This window comes from Leptodactylus fuscus, chromosome 4 (genome assembly GCF_031893055.1).
Source record: "Leptodactylus fuscus isolate aLepFus1 chromosome 4, aLepFus1.hap2, whole genome shotgun sequence".
NCBI lineage: Eukaryota > Metazoa > Chordata > Amphibia > Anura > Leptodactylidae > Leptodactylus > Leptodactylus fuscus.
The window spans coordinates 76,343,833-76,361,695 of NC_134268.1; the positions used below are offsets into that span (position 1 = coordinate 76,343,833).

The window sequence follows — 17,863 nt, forward strand, 5'->3', positions numbered from 1 at the left end:
ACAGCACAGGTTGCATGGTGGAGTAAGGGGGTTAGAGGTTGACGTAGGGGTGCATATCCCCAACAGCCATAAGGCTCAGATGCTTAAATCAATAGAAAAAAAAAAAGTACAGTACTACTTACTTAATACCTTTACGAGAAACTACTTTCCCCGACGTGACATTAAAAGCCTTGTCAAATCGATGAAGTTTGTGTACAGTCATTCTACAGAAAATAGTAAAACAAATATATTACATCATTTCAGGCCCAGGATAAAGATATGAAGCAAAACATACATGCCTCTAAAAGTATACACCTTCATTCTGCAACCTGCGTCTCTCTCTTCAGCTACTGGTATCTGTAAACACTAGGTTTGAGCGATCGTGATTGGAAAAGATCGGATTCCGATCGGTGATCGAGTAAATTTCACGATCGCAATCGGAATTCCGATCACGATCTTTTTAGGTGGGATCGAGGTCGGAGGTTATTTCCCACAATGCTTTGCTACTGGCCAAGCATTGTGGGAAAAGCTAACAATGTTAGCTAGGTCCCATAGGAATGAATGGATGCAGCCGGCACACAGCCTGTGCCAGCGTCCGGCCGCTTAACACCCTGTGCGCCGGCTGCGTCCATTCATTCTAATGGGAGACTAGCTAACATCTCTAGTAGCTTAAGGCTTGGTTCACATAAGCTGATATGTTTCATCCGTAAGAGTCCGCATGAGGACCCCTACGGACGGAACACAAGCGCAACTGCAAGCGCTGTGCAGTTCAAGCGCACGGGCCCCATAGACTATAATGGAGTCTCCCCACCCTGTACCCGCCCACACTCTCCTAAGTCACAAACCTCGCCTTCCTAGGTCTGTAACACTAACCTGGGAGGCGGGGACCGGACCAACGGCAGCGCTTTGTGCAGGTAAGTGGACACCAGGGGGGGGACTAAGTAGCTGGGGGATTTTTTAATCACTACACAGCGTGGAGTCTAACAATTAAAGCATTCAATTTTTAGACTCCATGCTGTGTAGTGAATAGGATCGTTTTTAAAATCCGATCTTCGATTATTAAAAAAAATCTCATTGACTTGCATCGAGATCGGGTTCAAATGGAAAATGATCGGAAATCGGAGTTTATAAACGATCCTGAAATCTCAAGATTGGCTCAACCCTAGTAAACACTTCTGGGCACCAATGACATCAAGGAAATCACATCAACCATGAAACCTGGCACCAGGGTCAGGAACATGAATACGAGTTGATATCAGGTTCTGTCTTTGCCACCAAAGAACTAGACATTGCACAAGCACAATTTCACTTCCACTGCAAGTTCCCGTGTAATAGTACATAGAAAAGAAGATATAGAATAGAAGAACTTAATTTAGTTTTTAACCACTTCAAGACAGATCCACTATGACTGTGGTCTGGGTGCCTCTACAGGATCTGGCTGCTAATTAACATTAGGTCTGCACAGCCTTAAGCTGTTGGTGCCGAAAGTTCTGCAGCATCTGCCTCTGCCTGTACTTTCATGGGTTATTCAACTTACTGACTGTCACTATAAGAAATGCATCTATGCCAACAGAAATACAAATATTTTCCATGAAGAAGGTTCATTACTGTTGGTCCTGCATAATCCTGAGCTACAGGCAAAGCTAGATTAAGGGTACTATAAGCCTCAGTCTGTTCAGAAAGCCACCCTCACCCCCCAAATCATATCCAAGATCCCTGTGACAGAATAATGTCCCATAGTGACCCCTCCGCACAGTATAATGTCCCATAGTGGCCCCTCCACACAGTATAATGTCCCATAGTGGCCCCTCCACACAGTATAATGTCCCATAGTGGCCCCTCCACACAGTATAATGTCCCATAGTGGCTCCTCCACACAGTATAATGTCCCATAGTGGTCCCTGCACACAGTATAATGTCCCATAGTGGCCCCTCCACACAGTATAATGTCCCATAGCGGCCCCTCCACACAGTATAATGTCCCATAGCGGCCCCTCCACACAGTATAATGTCCCATAGTGGCCCCGCCACACAGTATAATGTCCCATAGTGGCCCCTCCACACAGTATAATGTCCCATAGTGGCCCCGCCACACAGTATAATGTCCCATAGTGGCCCCTCCACACAGTATAATGTCCCATAGTGGCCCCGCCACACAGTATAATGTCCCATAGTGGCCCCTCCACACAGTATAATGTCCCATAGTGGCCCCTCCACACAGTATAATGTCCCATAGTGGCCCCGCCACACAGTATAATGTCCCATAGTGGCCCCTCCACACAGTATAATGTCCCATAGTGGCCCCGCCACACAGTATAATGTCCCATAGTGGCCCCTCCACACAGTATAATGTCCCATAGTGGCCCCGCCACACAGTATAATGTCCCATAGTGGCCCCTCCACACAGTATAATGTCCCATAGTGGCCCCTCCACACAGTATAATGTCCCATAGTGGCCCCTCCACAAAGTATAATGTCTCTTAGCAGCCCTCAGCACAGCATAATGTACCACAGTAGCCTCCCTACACACGGCTCACCCAACAAAGACTTTTGTGCCCAAACTGCCGATACAGTTAATAAATGAGGTTGGATTACAATGGGGGTAGCAAGCTAGAAACCCATTTCACCTTAATAGTAATACGTCCCTGGCTGCAACTGCCGCTCCCAGCAGCTTGCTGAGTCTGTCTCTATGTCTCTGGTTCTCAGGACTTTCTTGATTCGGGTTTCGAGGAGGAGGGCATCCAAATCAGAGGCTCACTTATAGGCAGAGATGGACACTGCAGAGCCAAGAGAACCAGAAGTTGCAGCATTTCTGCGGCTCATGGGTATGCAGTTCCAGTACTCAATTATTCTGCGTGACATGAATGTATGTTGATATGTATGATACAATAAGTTTGTGTCTTGCAAAATATGAACCTCTTCTAAGAACTTTCTATATCTCGATTATCATCCATGTACAGAGGTTGCCTCTAACATTAAGGGAGGAAATACAAATAAAGCTAAAATAGAGTATTTGTTCCTGGTTCTAATGTGAGGTCATGTCACCCAATGTATATACATATGACATCACTATGCACATTCATTTTTTTGGGGATAAAGTTCTGATTGAACAAGACCAATAAGATCTGGAAATATTTTTCCTTTTCTCAGGGCTGTGAAGGTGGAGTCTGATGGAATAAGAAAAAAGGTAAGAATGTCTGACTCTGGCTTGGAAATAAAATTAATAATTATTTTAATTTAATTTACTGTGTCTTGCAATTATAAATATTGTATAACTAATTAGATGTAGAACATGTTGCATATTTTCAATCCCTTTTTTTTCCTGAATTAGAGGAGCTTTGCAGCTTTGGACTAACCATGACCATTAGCCATTTATAAAAGAGTCCGAGTCGAAGTTGAGCAATGGAAAACCAGAGTCGGAGTCAGTGGTTTAGCAAACTAAGGGCCCGTGCACATGATGTAACGCAGCGCTCATTCTGACATGTAAACACGTGTCAGAGTCAGCGCTTCAAAACAGAATCCCCTTGACTTCAATGGGTTCCGTCTTACGCACGCTACACATTGAAATCAATGGGAGGCTTTTTAAATGGAACCCATTGAAGTCAATGGGATTCTGAAGCACTGACTCTGACAGAATAAGCGCCGCGTTACATCGTGTTCATGGTCCCTAACTCCACACCCCTGCTTTTTCTACAAAATAGAATTATATCAGCTCCAATGTTAAAAAATAAAAAGCCCTATTGTACTAAAGAAAAAAAAATTCTGGTAAACTAATAGATAAAAACAAAAAATAGCTTACAGAATGGCATACCAAAAGGTGCAACAAGTCCCCCCATTAAAATAACAGATGCAGAATTCTCTGCAAGCAAAACAAAAAAATAGGGGTATGTCATTTAAAATCTGTAATTTCCTCCCACTATTTGGTACTTTTTTTTTTATTATGCAAATGTGTACCTGCAATACTGCAGAATGTTTGCTACATTTCAATAACATGGATCCTGACGCTAGGTTCACAACTGCGTTCGGGTTTCCGTGTAGGGGGTCCGCTTAGAAAGCCCCGCGAATGGAAACCTAATTCGCTTAGAAAAGCGGTTAGCCGCAGAACCCCATGGAAGTCATAGACTGTAATGGGGTCCGCAAGGTTTCCGCCCCTCCTGCTTGCAGGACTTTTCTCTTTGCATTTTTAAAGTGGAATCGGGAACGGAATCCCATAGCTGAGACCAGGCGAGGTGTGAACCTACTAGGAGCCCGTACCTATCTACTGTCCCATACTATAGTCAGTAGGGGACAATAGAGTTGTGATAAGCAGGGACTCTTTACAATTAAAGATCACTATTATAATGCTTGCAAACCAGTTCTCCTGACTGGGATCCATAAGCTCACTCACATGCCTGACTCAGAATCCTGGAAAAATTACTTCAGTCTCAGACATTTCTAAAAGTACATTTGCTATATGTGAACACACCCTAAGGGTGCATGCACACTACGTAACGCCGGGCGTGTATGAGAGCCGTACACGCCGGCATTACGGCAGACTGCCGAACACTTCCCATTCACTTCAATGGGAGCGCTCGTAACAGCGGCGTTTACGAGCGCTCCCATTGAAGTGAATGGGAAGTGTTCGGCAGCCCTGCTGTAACGCCGGCGTGTACGGCTCTCATACACGCCCGGCGTTACGTAGTGTGCATGCACCCTAAGGCTGAGTTCACACAGAGTTTTTTGGTCAGGGTTTTGGCATTGTCAAAACCGGACCGGAAAACGTGTGAGGCATTTCCTGAGGCGTTTTTTGCCATTTGAAGTGTTTCCTGAAGCATTTTTTTTAAGGCGTTTTTCGAGGAGTTTCCTGATCCGTTTCCTTTTGGGATTTAGTCATGAATTATATTTTAAAAAACGCGGCGTTTCCTGATCAGGTTTTTGCCATTTCCACTTCAGGTTCCACTTCAGGTTTCTGGCCAAAAAACCGCGAGCAGGAAAAACCGGCTCACGTTGACTTGCATTGAAGCCACGATCTGGAAAACGCTCGCAGCTTCAAAAAGAATGGACATCTCGTTTCTTTTTTCTTTTTTGCCACTAGCGGAAAAAAACGCTCGCAGCAAAGACTCAGAAGCGGTTACATACTTTGAATGGTGAGGCGTTTTTTGGTTCAGGGTTTGGAGGCGGATTTCTGCCAAAACCCTGACCAAAAAACTCAGTGTGAACTTAGCTTAAGGCCGGCTTTACATGGGGTATTTTGGACTGAAATTTGACGCAGAGGCCGCCTCAGATTCCGGTTCAAAAAATGAGTAGCTGCGACTGGATGCCGATGAAGTGCACCGACATCCAGCCGCCGCACTCCGCTCTATATTAGGTCCAAATGAATGGGCCTAGTCAGGAGGGAGTGTCTTCAGACAGACATCCGACCGCGACATCAACCTGCAGAATGAGCGTGTCGCTTCTTTTTTCCAGGAACCGGAACAAACAGCTTGCGGAAAAAAGAACTGAACGTTTTTTTGGATTCCGCTTCAAAATCCTGACCAAAAAACTCTGTGTGAACTCAGCCTAAGGCCTCATTGAAATGGCAGTATTATGCTCAGTATTATGCACCACTGTTTGTAAGTCAAAACTAGGAAGTGAGTGCAAAACACAAAAGAGGTAGAATTATTTCCATTATGCATTCTTCCTGTAGAGTCCATTCCTGGTTTAGACTTAGAGATACTGACTAGAATACTGCCATGTGAACATACCCTAAAACTGTAGTGTGCCTGGATCAGGCCAAGGTTTTTAGTAAGGGCTACAAATTGTACACCACCACTCTTCTATGGCCAAGATGGGAATAGACCTATCTTCACATCCGGGATGTGGTCAGGAGATAGGGGCACACCTGATCTCCTGCAGTTCTGAAAACACTATAGTTTGCTCTTACTTAGCTCTATGTGAGTTATGGAAACAGCAAAGAACAACTGTTTTCCCTAAATTTTAACACAACATACAAGTCAATACTTACTCATAATGAAATCCGATGTCATGATTGCCAACAACAACTATCAGCTCTGTGTGAGGAGGGTGTCTGAACATAGACTTAAATCGGGAAACATCATCTTCCCATGCCTATGGGAAGAAAACAAATAAAAAAGCCATATTAAGCATGTTAGGACCTCAGAGTTTACAATATGGAGTCCATGATCATACCAAGCATGCCACTGTCCATGCATGGTTACTACAGGCTATGTCTCACTACACTAGTTATCAATCCTTCCCTTCTGGCCCAAATGTAAAGCAAATAACTAATAGACAACAGATCACTTGTTTGCATAGCGGAATAACGCAAAAATTGGTGCCTGCCTTCTGCTATCACCTTCCATGTAAAATAGAAATAGAGTTGATCAAACTGAGTCAAGTGGTTCGTCTTCTAGACCAGTATGGTTTTACAGTATCATGGGGAACTGAAAGTACATACCGTAACGCAATTCTAGTTTCTTCTGACACGTACATTGCATATTATATGTACAGTCATGGCCAAAAGTTTTGAGAATGACACAAATCTTATATTTTCACATGATCTGCTGCCCTCTGGTTTTTATGTGTGTTTGTCAGATGTTTTTATCACATACAGAAATATAATTGCAATCATATTATGAGTAACAAAAGCTTATATTGGAAGTTAGAATGAGTTAATGCAGCAAGTCAATATTTGCAGTGTTGACCCTTCTTCTTCAGCAATTCTCCCTGCCAGGCTCTCAATCAACTTCTGGACCAAATCCTGACTGATAGCAGTCCATTCTTGAACAATCAATGCTTGCATTTTGTCAAAATTTGTAGGTTTTTGTTTGTCCACCCGTCTCTTGATGATTGACCACAAGTTCTCAATGGGATTAAGATCTGAGGAGTTTCCAGGCCATGGACCCTGAGCCATTTAGTTATCACCTTTGCTTTATGGCAAGGTGCTCCATCATGCTGGAAAAGGCATTGTTGATCGCCTAACTGCTCTTGGACGGTTGGGAGAAGTTGATCTTGGAGGACATTCTGGTACCATTCTTTATTCATGGCTGTGTTTTTAGGCAAGACTGTGAGAGAGCCGATTCCCTTGGCTGAGAAGCAACCCCACACATGAATGGTTTCAGGATGCTTTACAGTTGGCATGAGACAAGACTGGTGGTAGCACTCACCTAGTCTTCTCCGAATAAGCGGTTTTCCAGATGTCCCAAACAATCGAAAAGGGGATTCATCAGAGAAAATGACTTTACCCCAGTCCTCAGCAGTCCACTCCCTGTACCTTTTGCAGAATATCAGTCTGTCCCTGATGTTTTTTCTGGAGAGAAGTGGCTTCTTTGCTGCCCTCCTTGAGACCAGGCCTTGCTCCAAGAGTCTCCGCCTCACAGTGCGTGCAGATGCACTCACACCTACCTGCTGCCATTCCTCAGCAAGCTCTGCACTGCTGGTAGACCAATCCCGCAGCTGAAACACTTTTAAGAGACGGTCCTGGCGCTTGCTGGTCATTCTTGGGCGCCCTTGAGCCTTTTTGCCAACAATGGAACCTCTCTCCTTGAAGTTCTTGATGATGCGATAGATTGTTGACTGAGGTGCAATCTTTCTAGCTGCGATACTCTTCCCTGTTAGGTCATATTTGTGCAGTGCAATGATGACTGCACGCGTTTCTTTAGAGATAACCATGGTTAACAGAAGAGAAACAATGATGCCAAGCACCAGCCTCCTTTTAAAGTGTCCAGTGGTGTCATTCTTACTTAATCATGACAGATTGATCTCCAGCCCTGTCCTCATCAACACCCACACCTGTGTTAATGGAGCAATCACTGAAACGATGTTAGCTGATCCTTTTAAGGCAGGGCTGCAATGATGTTGAAATGTGTTTTGGGGGACAAAGTTCATTTTCTAGGCAAATATTGACTTTGCAAGTAATTGCTGTTAAGCTGATCACTCTTTATAATATTCTGGAGTATATGCAAATTGCCATTAGAACAACTGAAGCAGTAGACTTTGTAAAAATTTATATTTGTATCATTCTCAAAACTTTTGGCCATGACTGTATTTACAAATTTGTTCATGGCAAAATCCCTATAAATCCTTATTACATATTCAGTAGCATTGTGATAGACATACAATTATTTGAATATATTATTTATAACTCTCACCTTAGTATTACTCCATTTACCCTCATCAAACAGATCCCCAAGGATGAAAACAATGTCAGGTTGCAATAGCCAAATGGCACTTTGATAGGCACGCTCCATCTGCCATTCCCTAGCCAGAGAATAAATGATATAATTATAGGACGTTTAGAAAACAAACTAAAGCATGTTCACAGTATCCTAAATTACAGTATTTTAAAGAGATTTTATAACTAAAGAAAGCCAATATTTAAATGGTGTTTTTGGAAGGCAAATCAGACAATGAAATAAAATGTATATAAAAAAGACCATCTTACATCTCCATACCTACACTGTACCTGAATGTACATTTCCATGTTTACAGCAAGTATACAACAATATATAGGTCATTGGAAAGATTCACATACAACAAAAGACAAAAATGAAGTTTTAAAGTTTCTTTTCTAATACACATACAGTGCACTATATTTATGCTTATTCTGCATCTCCATAGTGCAATGAACGTCTAGGTATTGAGTTAATAACCAACTATGAGCTTCTTAGAAAGTCAATGAAAAAGATTTATGTCTTTGCAAAAAATTCATACAAAAAAAGTATATACAGACTTTATTCACCCTTCACCTGGTTCTTCTTAGCCTACAGACAATAGAACATAGAAGGGAGTGCTGAATGAATGCAGGATCAGATTGCACACAGCATTTCCATGCAGACTCATACAAATGCATTTAGCTAGATCCAGAAAATTATAGGGGGTTTTTTAACATCTGGAAACTTTTTTAGACAATTGTGTGCATATGGTTTAACGGCCCTAACTATTTTCTTTAATTTCTATGGCAAACAAAAAAAACTTTGCAATATTGATTTTGCTTTGGCTATAAATAACTATTTAGTTGTTTTACCAAGGGTAATATATGCAAAAAGTTAATAAATATAAATATATATATATTTTTTTTTTTAAATCCCACAAGATAGGGGATAGCTTGCAGTATACAGAGGGCCCAACTGCTGAAACCTCAATGATCAGGAGGACCAAGATGTTTTGTCCTAGGTTCTGAATCAAGCAGAGGTTGGGCAACACATTCAATTCAATTAATTCAAAGTTCTTTATTCTTTAAAGAGGACCTTTCACCACCCCCACCAAGTCCAGGTCTTTGTATCATTTAAGAATCTGTTAATAGTAACAGCAGCTATTAACAAATTCTTAGAACTGGAGTTAGTGGAGGTGGCGAAAGGTCCTCTATACATTTACAAGTTTATACCAAAATAAAGTATAAGATTAGAATGGACACTGCAGATCCAACAATATATTTCAATATATAATACACTAGAGGGAGGACCCGGCTTCGCACGGGTATATTACATTTTATGTTTGTGAAGTGGTCCCATAAGAATTGTCCAATTTTGCACTGGTGTATTTTGTATGTTGTTTGTGTGTATGTCCATAAGCGTCAAGTGATTATGTGTATCTCATTTTGGATATCAGTGAAAAACCTGTGATCAGTTGTTATGGATACCTGGAGTAAAGCTGTATCTAATCCTTCCCCATGTAGTACTGTGTTTAGACGCAAGTATCTAATCCTTGTTGGTGTGGTACTTTGTGCAGATGCACATATCTAATCCTCCAGCGTGTGGTACTGTGTGCAGATGTGTGTATCTAATCCTTCCCCCGTGTGGCATTGTGTGAAGAGGCACGTATCTAATCCTCCGGTAAGTGAAACTGTGTGCAGACGTGCATATCTAATCTTACGGCATGTGGTACTATGTGCAGACGCGCGTATCTAATCCTCTGGCGTGTGGTACTGTCTGCAGACAGGTGTATCCAATCCTCTAGCGTGAGCTACTGTGTGCAGATGCGCGTATCTAATCCTCCCCCGTGTGGTACTGTGTGCTGAGACGCGTATCTAATTATCTGGAATGTGGTACTGTGTGCAGAGGCATGTATCTAATCCTCCAAAGTGTGGTACTGTGTTCAGACGCACGTATCTAATCCTCCCATGTGGTATTGTGTGAAGAGGCGCGTATCTAATCTGACGGCGTGTGGAACTGTGTGTAGACGCGCGCATCTAATCCTACAGCATGTGGTACTGTATGCAGACGCGTGTATCTAATCCTATGGCGTGTACAACTGTGTGAAGATGTTCGTATCTAATCGTCTGGCATGTGGAAATGTAAGCAGATGCGCGTATCTAATCCTACGGCATGTGGTACTGTGTGCAGGCGTGCTTATCTAATCCTCTGGTGTGTGGAACTGTGTGCAGGTGCGCGTAGCTAATCCTCCCCTGTGTGGTATTGTGTGATGAATTCAGCACACACGGACCAAGCTCTCCAGAAGAGAAATACAAAGGCAGCGCTTACCCAAACAGACCGCAGCTGATCGTGTTGGAGAGCGGGATGTTCCGCGTGTGGACTGTGGGTGGACGCCCTGTGGTAAGCTCCGTGTCACCCGCTGACAGCTCTGCAGCCTGCTCCCTCCTGACTGGGGCATGACAACACCAGGGCGAATTTCCTTGTAACAGGAAAATTGTTGCACTTGAGAAAGGGCCTAAGGAGCCCGAGACGCGCATATCTAATCCTCCCCGTGTGGTACCGTGTGCTTAGACGCATATCTAATTCTCTGGCTTATGGTACTGTGTGCAGAGGCATGTATCTAATCCTCCAAAGTGTGGTACTGTGTGCAGACACACGTATCTAATCCTCCCCTGTGTGGTATTGTGTGAAGAGGCGCGTATCTAATCCTACGGCATGTGGAACTGTGTGCAGATGTGCATATCTTATGCTCTGGTGTGTGGAACTGTGTGCAGATGCATGTATCCAATCCTTTGGCATGTGGTACTTTGTGCAGATGCGTGTATCTAATCCTTCAGCATGTGGAACTGTGTGCAGAAGCGCGTATTTAATCCTCTGGTTTGTGGGACTGTGTGCAGACTCGTGTATCTAATCCTCTGGCGTGTGATATTGTGTGCTGATCTGTGTATCTAATCCTCTGATGCATGTATCTCAGTTTGGATATCAGTGTTGTATTGTGTATGTGGAGTCACCGTGTGTATTGCAGTTGAAATATGAGTGAAAGTCTTGCAGGTTTGTATTGGCTATGGGGGGGGCATTGTGTTTGGAATGCTGTATCTCAGCAACGGTACGTCCAAGCGAGTTGGAGTCTTGTCTTAAACCTTTCCGGATACCTGAAGTATCTCTGTACCAAATTTGGTGAAGATCGGTCCAGTCGTTTGGTTCGCATTAGAGAACAGACAGACAGAAATTCATTTTTATAATATAGATATGACTTCAGATTATTTGGCAGTGATAGTGACAATCTGTGTTGATGTGGGTGGTGCAAGAATTTTCTTTCCCTTTATTTGCATCAGAAATGTACATTTCTAAGTTCTTACCTTCTTAACTTGTCAAACCAATGACCAGTGATTTCCCCAAGCAGATGAGTATCTGATAGGAACATAGCCTTCAATGGAGATGTTGGGTGTGGACTGCTAATAGTCTTCAGTTCTGGCCAGTGGCACTGGATTATAACAAAGTAGTAAAGTAAGAACTCACAGAAAAAAATAACAGCAAAAATGAAGCCAAGGCTCTTCAATAAAAACACATTTCTTCTGTTAAGGTGAGAGCCCTTGTTTGTACCAAGTCCAGTCTTTATTACAGCCATGTTTGTGTATATCATAGGCACTCTTTAAACATATAGCATCCATGTGAATTATTCTGCATCTCAGGTGGCTTCATGATGGTTTCATATTGCCTGTGTGTAAAATACACTGGTTACCACTATACACAGGACATCAAATTCAAAGTAAATACATATTACCGTATATACTTGTGTAAGCCGAATTTTTCAGCACAGTTTTCGTGCTGAAAAAGCCCCCCTCGTCTTATACGCGAGTCAGCAAAAAAAAAAATATATATATATTTATTATTTTTTTTAGGGGCGGGGGGTGTCTATGACCAACTGCAATATCAATGTATAGAATCTCCCATAAAATAGTGGGGGGAAAAAAGAAGCTTTAAAAAACATAAAAGTTCTAACTCACTCCTTTCCCTAGAATAAGATAAGATAATCTTTTAATAGTCCCACAGTGCGGAAATTTCAGAATACATATAAAAGTAGAAAATTACTGTGAATCACATATTATTAGGTATCCCTGTGTCTGAAAGTGCCCGGTCTACTGAATATAGGGGATCTGCAGTGCTCCTGTTTCATTGGAAAGGGGTTAATAAGAGCACTCCAGATACCCTATATTCAGCCAGACTGAATTCCAAGTGGGGGAAAAAAAAAAACAGTCCTCAAGCTCAGGGAAGGGGCAGGCAGACAACCAAAACACCCCCTCCCATTCCCCAGCAACTACTGCACCCAAAAACTCCGACCATTTTAATTTTTGGAATGTTCCAGTAGCGGCTGCATTTCCCCCCCTCGGCTTATACTCGAGTCAATAAGTTTTCCCAGTTTTTTGTGGTAAAATTAGGGGCCTCGGCTTATATTCGGGTCGGCTTATACTCGAGTATATATGGTATGTTTGATTTTTATTTCTTTTTTTAAATGTAGATTGTGAGCCTCACAATCTACAATTTTCCCTATCAGTATGTTTTTGGAGTATGGGAGAAAATGATCGCAAACACAGGGAGAACATACAAGCTCCTTACAGATGTTATCCTTGGCAGGACTTGAACCCAGGACTCCAGCGCTGCAAGGCTGCAGTGCTAACCAATGAGCCACCGTGTTGCCCCTATTATGTTTGTTGTTGTTTATTATTTGTTATATGCTGTGATGCTAAAAAACACAGGTGCAAATGCTAATGAAGCATCCACTCCACGCACCTATAATCCAGCAGGGGTCCGATGCCAGCACCTCAAATGCACAGAAGGCTAAGGCCCCACGTGACAGAACCGCCACTGGAAAAAAAACACAGCATTTAACAGTCACTGCAAAGTGAATCACATCCACATACTGTAGAAAAATACATGCAGCGGACATGCTGCGATTTTCAAAACCGTTGCAGTTTTAGAAATCATAGCATGTCAATTATAGCTACAGTCTCTGCAGACTGTCTGTGAAATGCACTGCAGGAAAAACAGCGAGGCACTTTTTATGCTGCAACCCACTATGTGGGGGCCTTAGCCTAAATGAAACGACTACATGGCACTGTGGCATGATAGTGTGAGGTGCACCACTCTTATGGGTTATAGGCGTGTGAGTGGAAAACACTAACTAGCCACGTACTCAATGTCATGTAATTGCTATTTTTTTACTTTTGTATATGTACAGTACACAATTCTCCCAGTATCCCCGCGTAATAAGAGCTGATAACCCGGGATTCACAGACTCAATTCAAGCATAATACACAAGCTGCAGATATATTATATATATATATATATATATATATATATATATATATATATATATATACACACACACACACACACACACACACACACACACACACACACACACACACACACACCCTTCCTTAACTAAAGCTAATACTCAGTAAGCTCTTTTCATGCTCAAGAATATTTTAACATGGTCATATTCTGAAGTCTTCAGGCAAGGGTGTGCTGAAATACCAGCTCTACTAGTTTTATGAATGTTAGAAGAACAAAACCACAACCTCACCCGCCTGTTTATATAAAGATGAAGTTGTACATTACCTGTTATCTTCTTAGCCTTCTTTCAACAGTAAAGACAGTGCAACAAATCTGTTGTGTATCAATATAGCCTAAACTAATCTATTAGAGACTGTGGACCTAGCGGACCTAGCAAATCAAAACAGAGAAGATCATTACACTTGCGGATCAAGTCCATATAGAATATATTCACTGATACTTGTATAAACCCACCACCATGTGTCACAGAAGGGATGGTGTGGTCAGGGGGATGAGCAGGGCTACTTTTCTGTCATACATAGCACTTTGCATTTAGGCCAAAAAGGTTCAACTTTGGTCTCATCTGACCAGAGCACCTACTTCTACATGTTTGTTGTGTCCCCCATATTGTGGCAAACTGCAAATTCCACTTCTTAAAGAGGACCTTTCATCAGATTGGGCACAGGCAGTTCTATATACTGCTGGAAAGCCGACAGTGCGCTGAATTCAGTGCACTATCAGCTTTCCCGATCTGTGCCCCGGGTAAAGTGCTATCGGTCCCGGTACTGTAGCGCTTTACAGTCAGAAGGGCGTTCCTGACACTCTGTCAGGAACGTCCTTCTGCCCAGCAGCGCCTATCGCGCTGTAGAGTGTGAGCAGGGAGGAACGCCCCCTCCGTTTGCTCACAGTGCTCGTTCATAGACAAGTATTATCAGGAGGGGAGGGGATGTTCCTCCCCGCTCTCACTGTGCAGCGCGATAGGCACTGCTGTGGAGAAGGACGTTCCTGACAGAGTGTCAGGAACGCCCTTCTGACTGTAAAGCGCTACAGTACCGGGACCGATAGCACTTTACCCGGGGCACAGATCGGGAAAGCCGATAGTGCGCTGAATTCAGCGCACTGTCATCTTTCCAGCAGTATATAGAACTGCCTGTGCCCAATCTGATGAAAGGTCCTCTAAGTCTTTCTTTCAAAAATGATTTCTTGCCACTGTTCCATAAAGGGCAGATTTGTGGCGTGCATGACAACTTAGTTGTCCAGTGGACAGATTCTCCCACCTGAGCTGTGGATATCTGCAGGTCCTCCTGAGTAGTCGCTTGGCTGCTTTTCTGACCAGTGCTCTCCTTGCTCGATCTGTTAGTTTAAGAGGACGGCCATGTCTTGGTAGGTTTGCAGTTGTAGAATAATTTTCCAATTTTGGACAATGGATTGAAGTGCTCCTTGGGACGCTTAAAGCTTGGGATAGGTTTTTATAACCTAACCCTGCTTTAACCTTCTCCACAACTTTATCTCTGATCCCTGGTCCACATCTGCGTTCGGGTTGTCATTCAGGATTCCCCCAACAGAAACCTATATGCATTAAAAAGCGGTTACCTGGGAAACCCGCAGACAGCATAGACGATAATGGGATGTGTGTGGTTTCCGCATGAAAATGTTTTGTGAGGAAACCACACGGACCCCATTATCGTCTATGTGGTCCACGGGTTTCCTTAGGTAACCGCTGTTAACATGTATAGATTTATGTTTGGGGGTTCACAAAATGGACTTCCCGAATGCAGATGTGAACCGGGCATACCCTGCCTGGTGAGTTCCTTGATCTTCATGACACTGTTTGTTCACTAGTGTTCTCTAACAGAACACTGAGGCCTTCACAGAACAGCTGTATCTACAGTATACTGAGACTAAATGACATTCATCTGGACTCCAGAAACTACTTACGTGACTTCTGAAGGCAATTGTGTGCACTGGATTTTATTCAGGGTATCAGACTACAGGGGACTGAATACTTTTGTACATCACACTTCTGAGATTTTTATTTGATTAAAATTTTGAAAACCATGTATCATTTTCCTTCCACTTCACAATTATCTGCTACTTTGTGTTGGTCTATCACTTAAACTCTCAATAAAATACATTTAAGTTTGTGGTTGTAAGATGACAAAATGTGAAAAAGTTCAAGGTGTATGAATACTTTTGCAAGCCACTTTAATACTAGCTTCCTGATGAGCCGGCTATCACATCAGAAATGTGTAGGAGCAGGGACTAGATTGTCAAGTTTAGGGCTACTTTAGATGTATAACTTTGTTCTATTTCAGATGTATAATGTATTATGTGCCAATTTGTCCATAATTTTCAGCACTTCTAAACTTTGTTCTAGACATACTGAACAAAGCAATGAGTTCCTCACATTCATAAAAGCTAACATCTGTATCAGACGTGGACAAATCTCATGAATCTAGACTGTTACGTTCTGTTCTGACAAAGCAAAAAAAAAGGCGCCCTTTAGTTATTGTCCGTCCGTTTACGCCTTATCTGGAGAGCTCTTAGTCATGCCCAGCCTTACTGGGGAGTGGAACATCTAGACTGCAGGACATGTGCCACTATGGAAAGTATGAAAGGTCATTGATAAAAAGTGAAAGGGTACAGAAGCAAGTATTAGCTTTGTAGCAATATATTCACACACAACAGATTTGTTGTGGACATTTTACCATCTGTCCCATCCGCCAGGAAAGCATTCGCATACTCTGGAAATAATCTCATTCACATCTATAGGAACTAAATTAACTTCTCTAAAAAGTCTGCTAAAGCCAATGTAAAACCATGAAATGATTATATATAACTATTCTAGATTTCCTGGACAATGGAAGTTTCGTAAACTTATAATTTTTTTTTTTTTTTTTTTTGAAAGATCAATCATATCTGAATGGTTTTTTTTTTCTTTTTTAGACACCCAAAGTAAAAATGTAATCTTTATAAATCCCCAAGGACTGAATCCGACCAAACCAAACGTTATGGATTTGTTTAGCTACCATGTAGCCCAGGATGCCCCTGCCGTGACTCCCATCATCCCATTGTTTGTAGGTACAGCCTCTATTTAGCCTGGGGATGGACAGATGACAGATAACTGCATAGCTCACATGTGACTTGTGTACAAAACAAATGAAGCCATCAGACAAACATGAAACTGCAAAGTATAATGAAATTCTATTCATTTTTACCCCCTGGAGTTAGACTGGGGGTCACACTGCTGTCACTGAAGTCTGTTGTTCTGATCAGTCATGGGATCAGACGGAAATGCGCACAAAATGGGGGGAATATAGCAACCCATCACCTAACGCAGGTGTGACCGCAGCCATAATAAGTGCCCCCACTGTGTGTAACCACAGCCTGACAGACTCACATGGGATCACAAAATAAAACACTAAAGTAGTGACTGTGACGTCTCCAATATGACAGAGAAGAGTTTGTAGAGATCTTCCTGATGCAAACGCCCAGTGTGCACACGGTTATAACACCGCACCAAACTGCTATTGTGAAGTAAAAGCCGTGCTCGGCCACACAATGCACAGAGCGATGCTACACATATGGGCCCCAGAGCCCGCACATAATAAGATGCACTGCTACTGTTATAAGCATGCAGCGGACACTCCACCCGCCTCCTACTGCCTAGTGTGTACAGAGCAAGCACTGACTCCTGCCGGAGCTTCTATATATAATACATAATATATATATAAGGGGACTTACTAACACCAAGCTCCGGCATCTGGCCACAACCGCAGCACTGTGTGTACAGCGCTCAGCTTCTCCATCATGTCCAGGAAGAGCCGGGGGCGGGGCTACGTGTAACCTTGTTCCATGATTGGCTGAGCGTGTCTGGCCGCCTGACTGCGCGCGCCACTGATGTGACGGGTTACGCGGCTCTGCGTCTGCTGCCTTCACATGAATGGGAGCCGTGTCCTCATGTGTTAGGGGAGAGCTGTCCTATGTCACGTGTGAATGATACATGGAGGTGATAGATATATATAGGAGGTGATAGATACATATGGGAGGTGATAGATACATATAGGAGATGATAGATACATATGGGAGGTGATAGATACATATAGGAGATGATAGATACATATAGGAGATGATAGATACATATAGGAGGTGATAGGTACATATAGGAGATGATAGATACATATAGGAGATGATAGCTGCATATAGGAGGTGATAGATACATATAGGAGATGATAGGTACATATAGGAGATGATAGATACATATAGGAGGTGAGAGGTACATATAGGAGATGATAGATACATATAGGAGGTGATAGATACATATAGGAGGTGATAGGTACATATAGGAGATGATAGATACATATAGGAGATGATAGCTGCATATAGGAGGTGATAGATACATATAGGAGATGATA

The 17,863-nt window shown here is 42.7% G+C and overlaps 1 protein-coding gene across 2 annotated transcripts in view; it reads right to left on the reverse strand.

Annotated features, from left to right (window-relative positions):
* The window catches only part of MPPE1 (metallophosphoesterase 1), a 32,107-nt gene extending 14,832 nt beyond the window's left edge, over positions 1 to 17,275 (reverse strand). Inside the window, exons 1-5 of one of the 2 annotated variants that reach the window (XM_075270703.1) lie at positions 17,193 to 17,275; positions 11,471 to 11,829; positions 8,109 to 8,217; positions 5,963 to 6,066; positions 123 to 203 (exon numbers count right to left, since the gene is read on the reverse strand). In XM_075270703.1, the coding sequence (XP_075126804.1) occupies positions 123 to 203; positions 5,963 to 6,066; positions 8,109 to 8,217; positions 11,471 to 11,754 (578 nt within the window). In that variant the 5' untranslated portion in view covers positions 11,755 to 11,829; positions 17,193 to 17,275. Of the gene's footprint in view, positions 1 to 122; positions 204 to 5,962; positions 6,067 to 8,108; positions 8,218 to 11,470; positions 11,830 to 12,902; positions 12,933 to 17,192 lie in introns of those variants that run through there. The other variant, XM_075270704.1, reaches the window with a different exon arrangement.
* Positions 17,276 to 17,863: the final 588 nt, after the last annotated feature.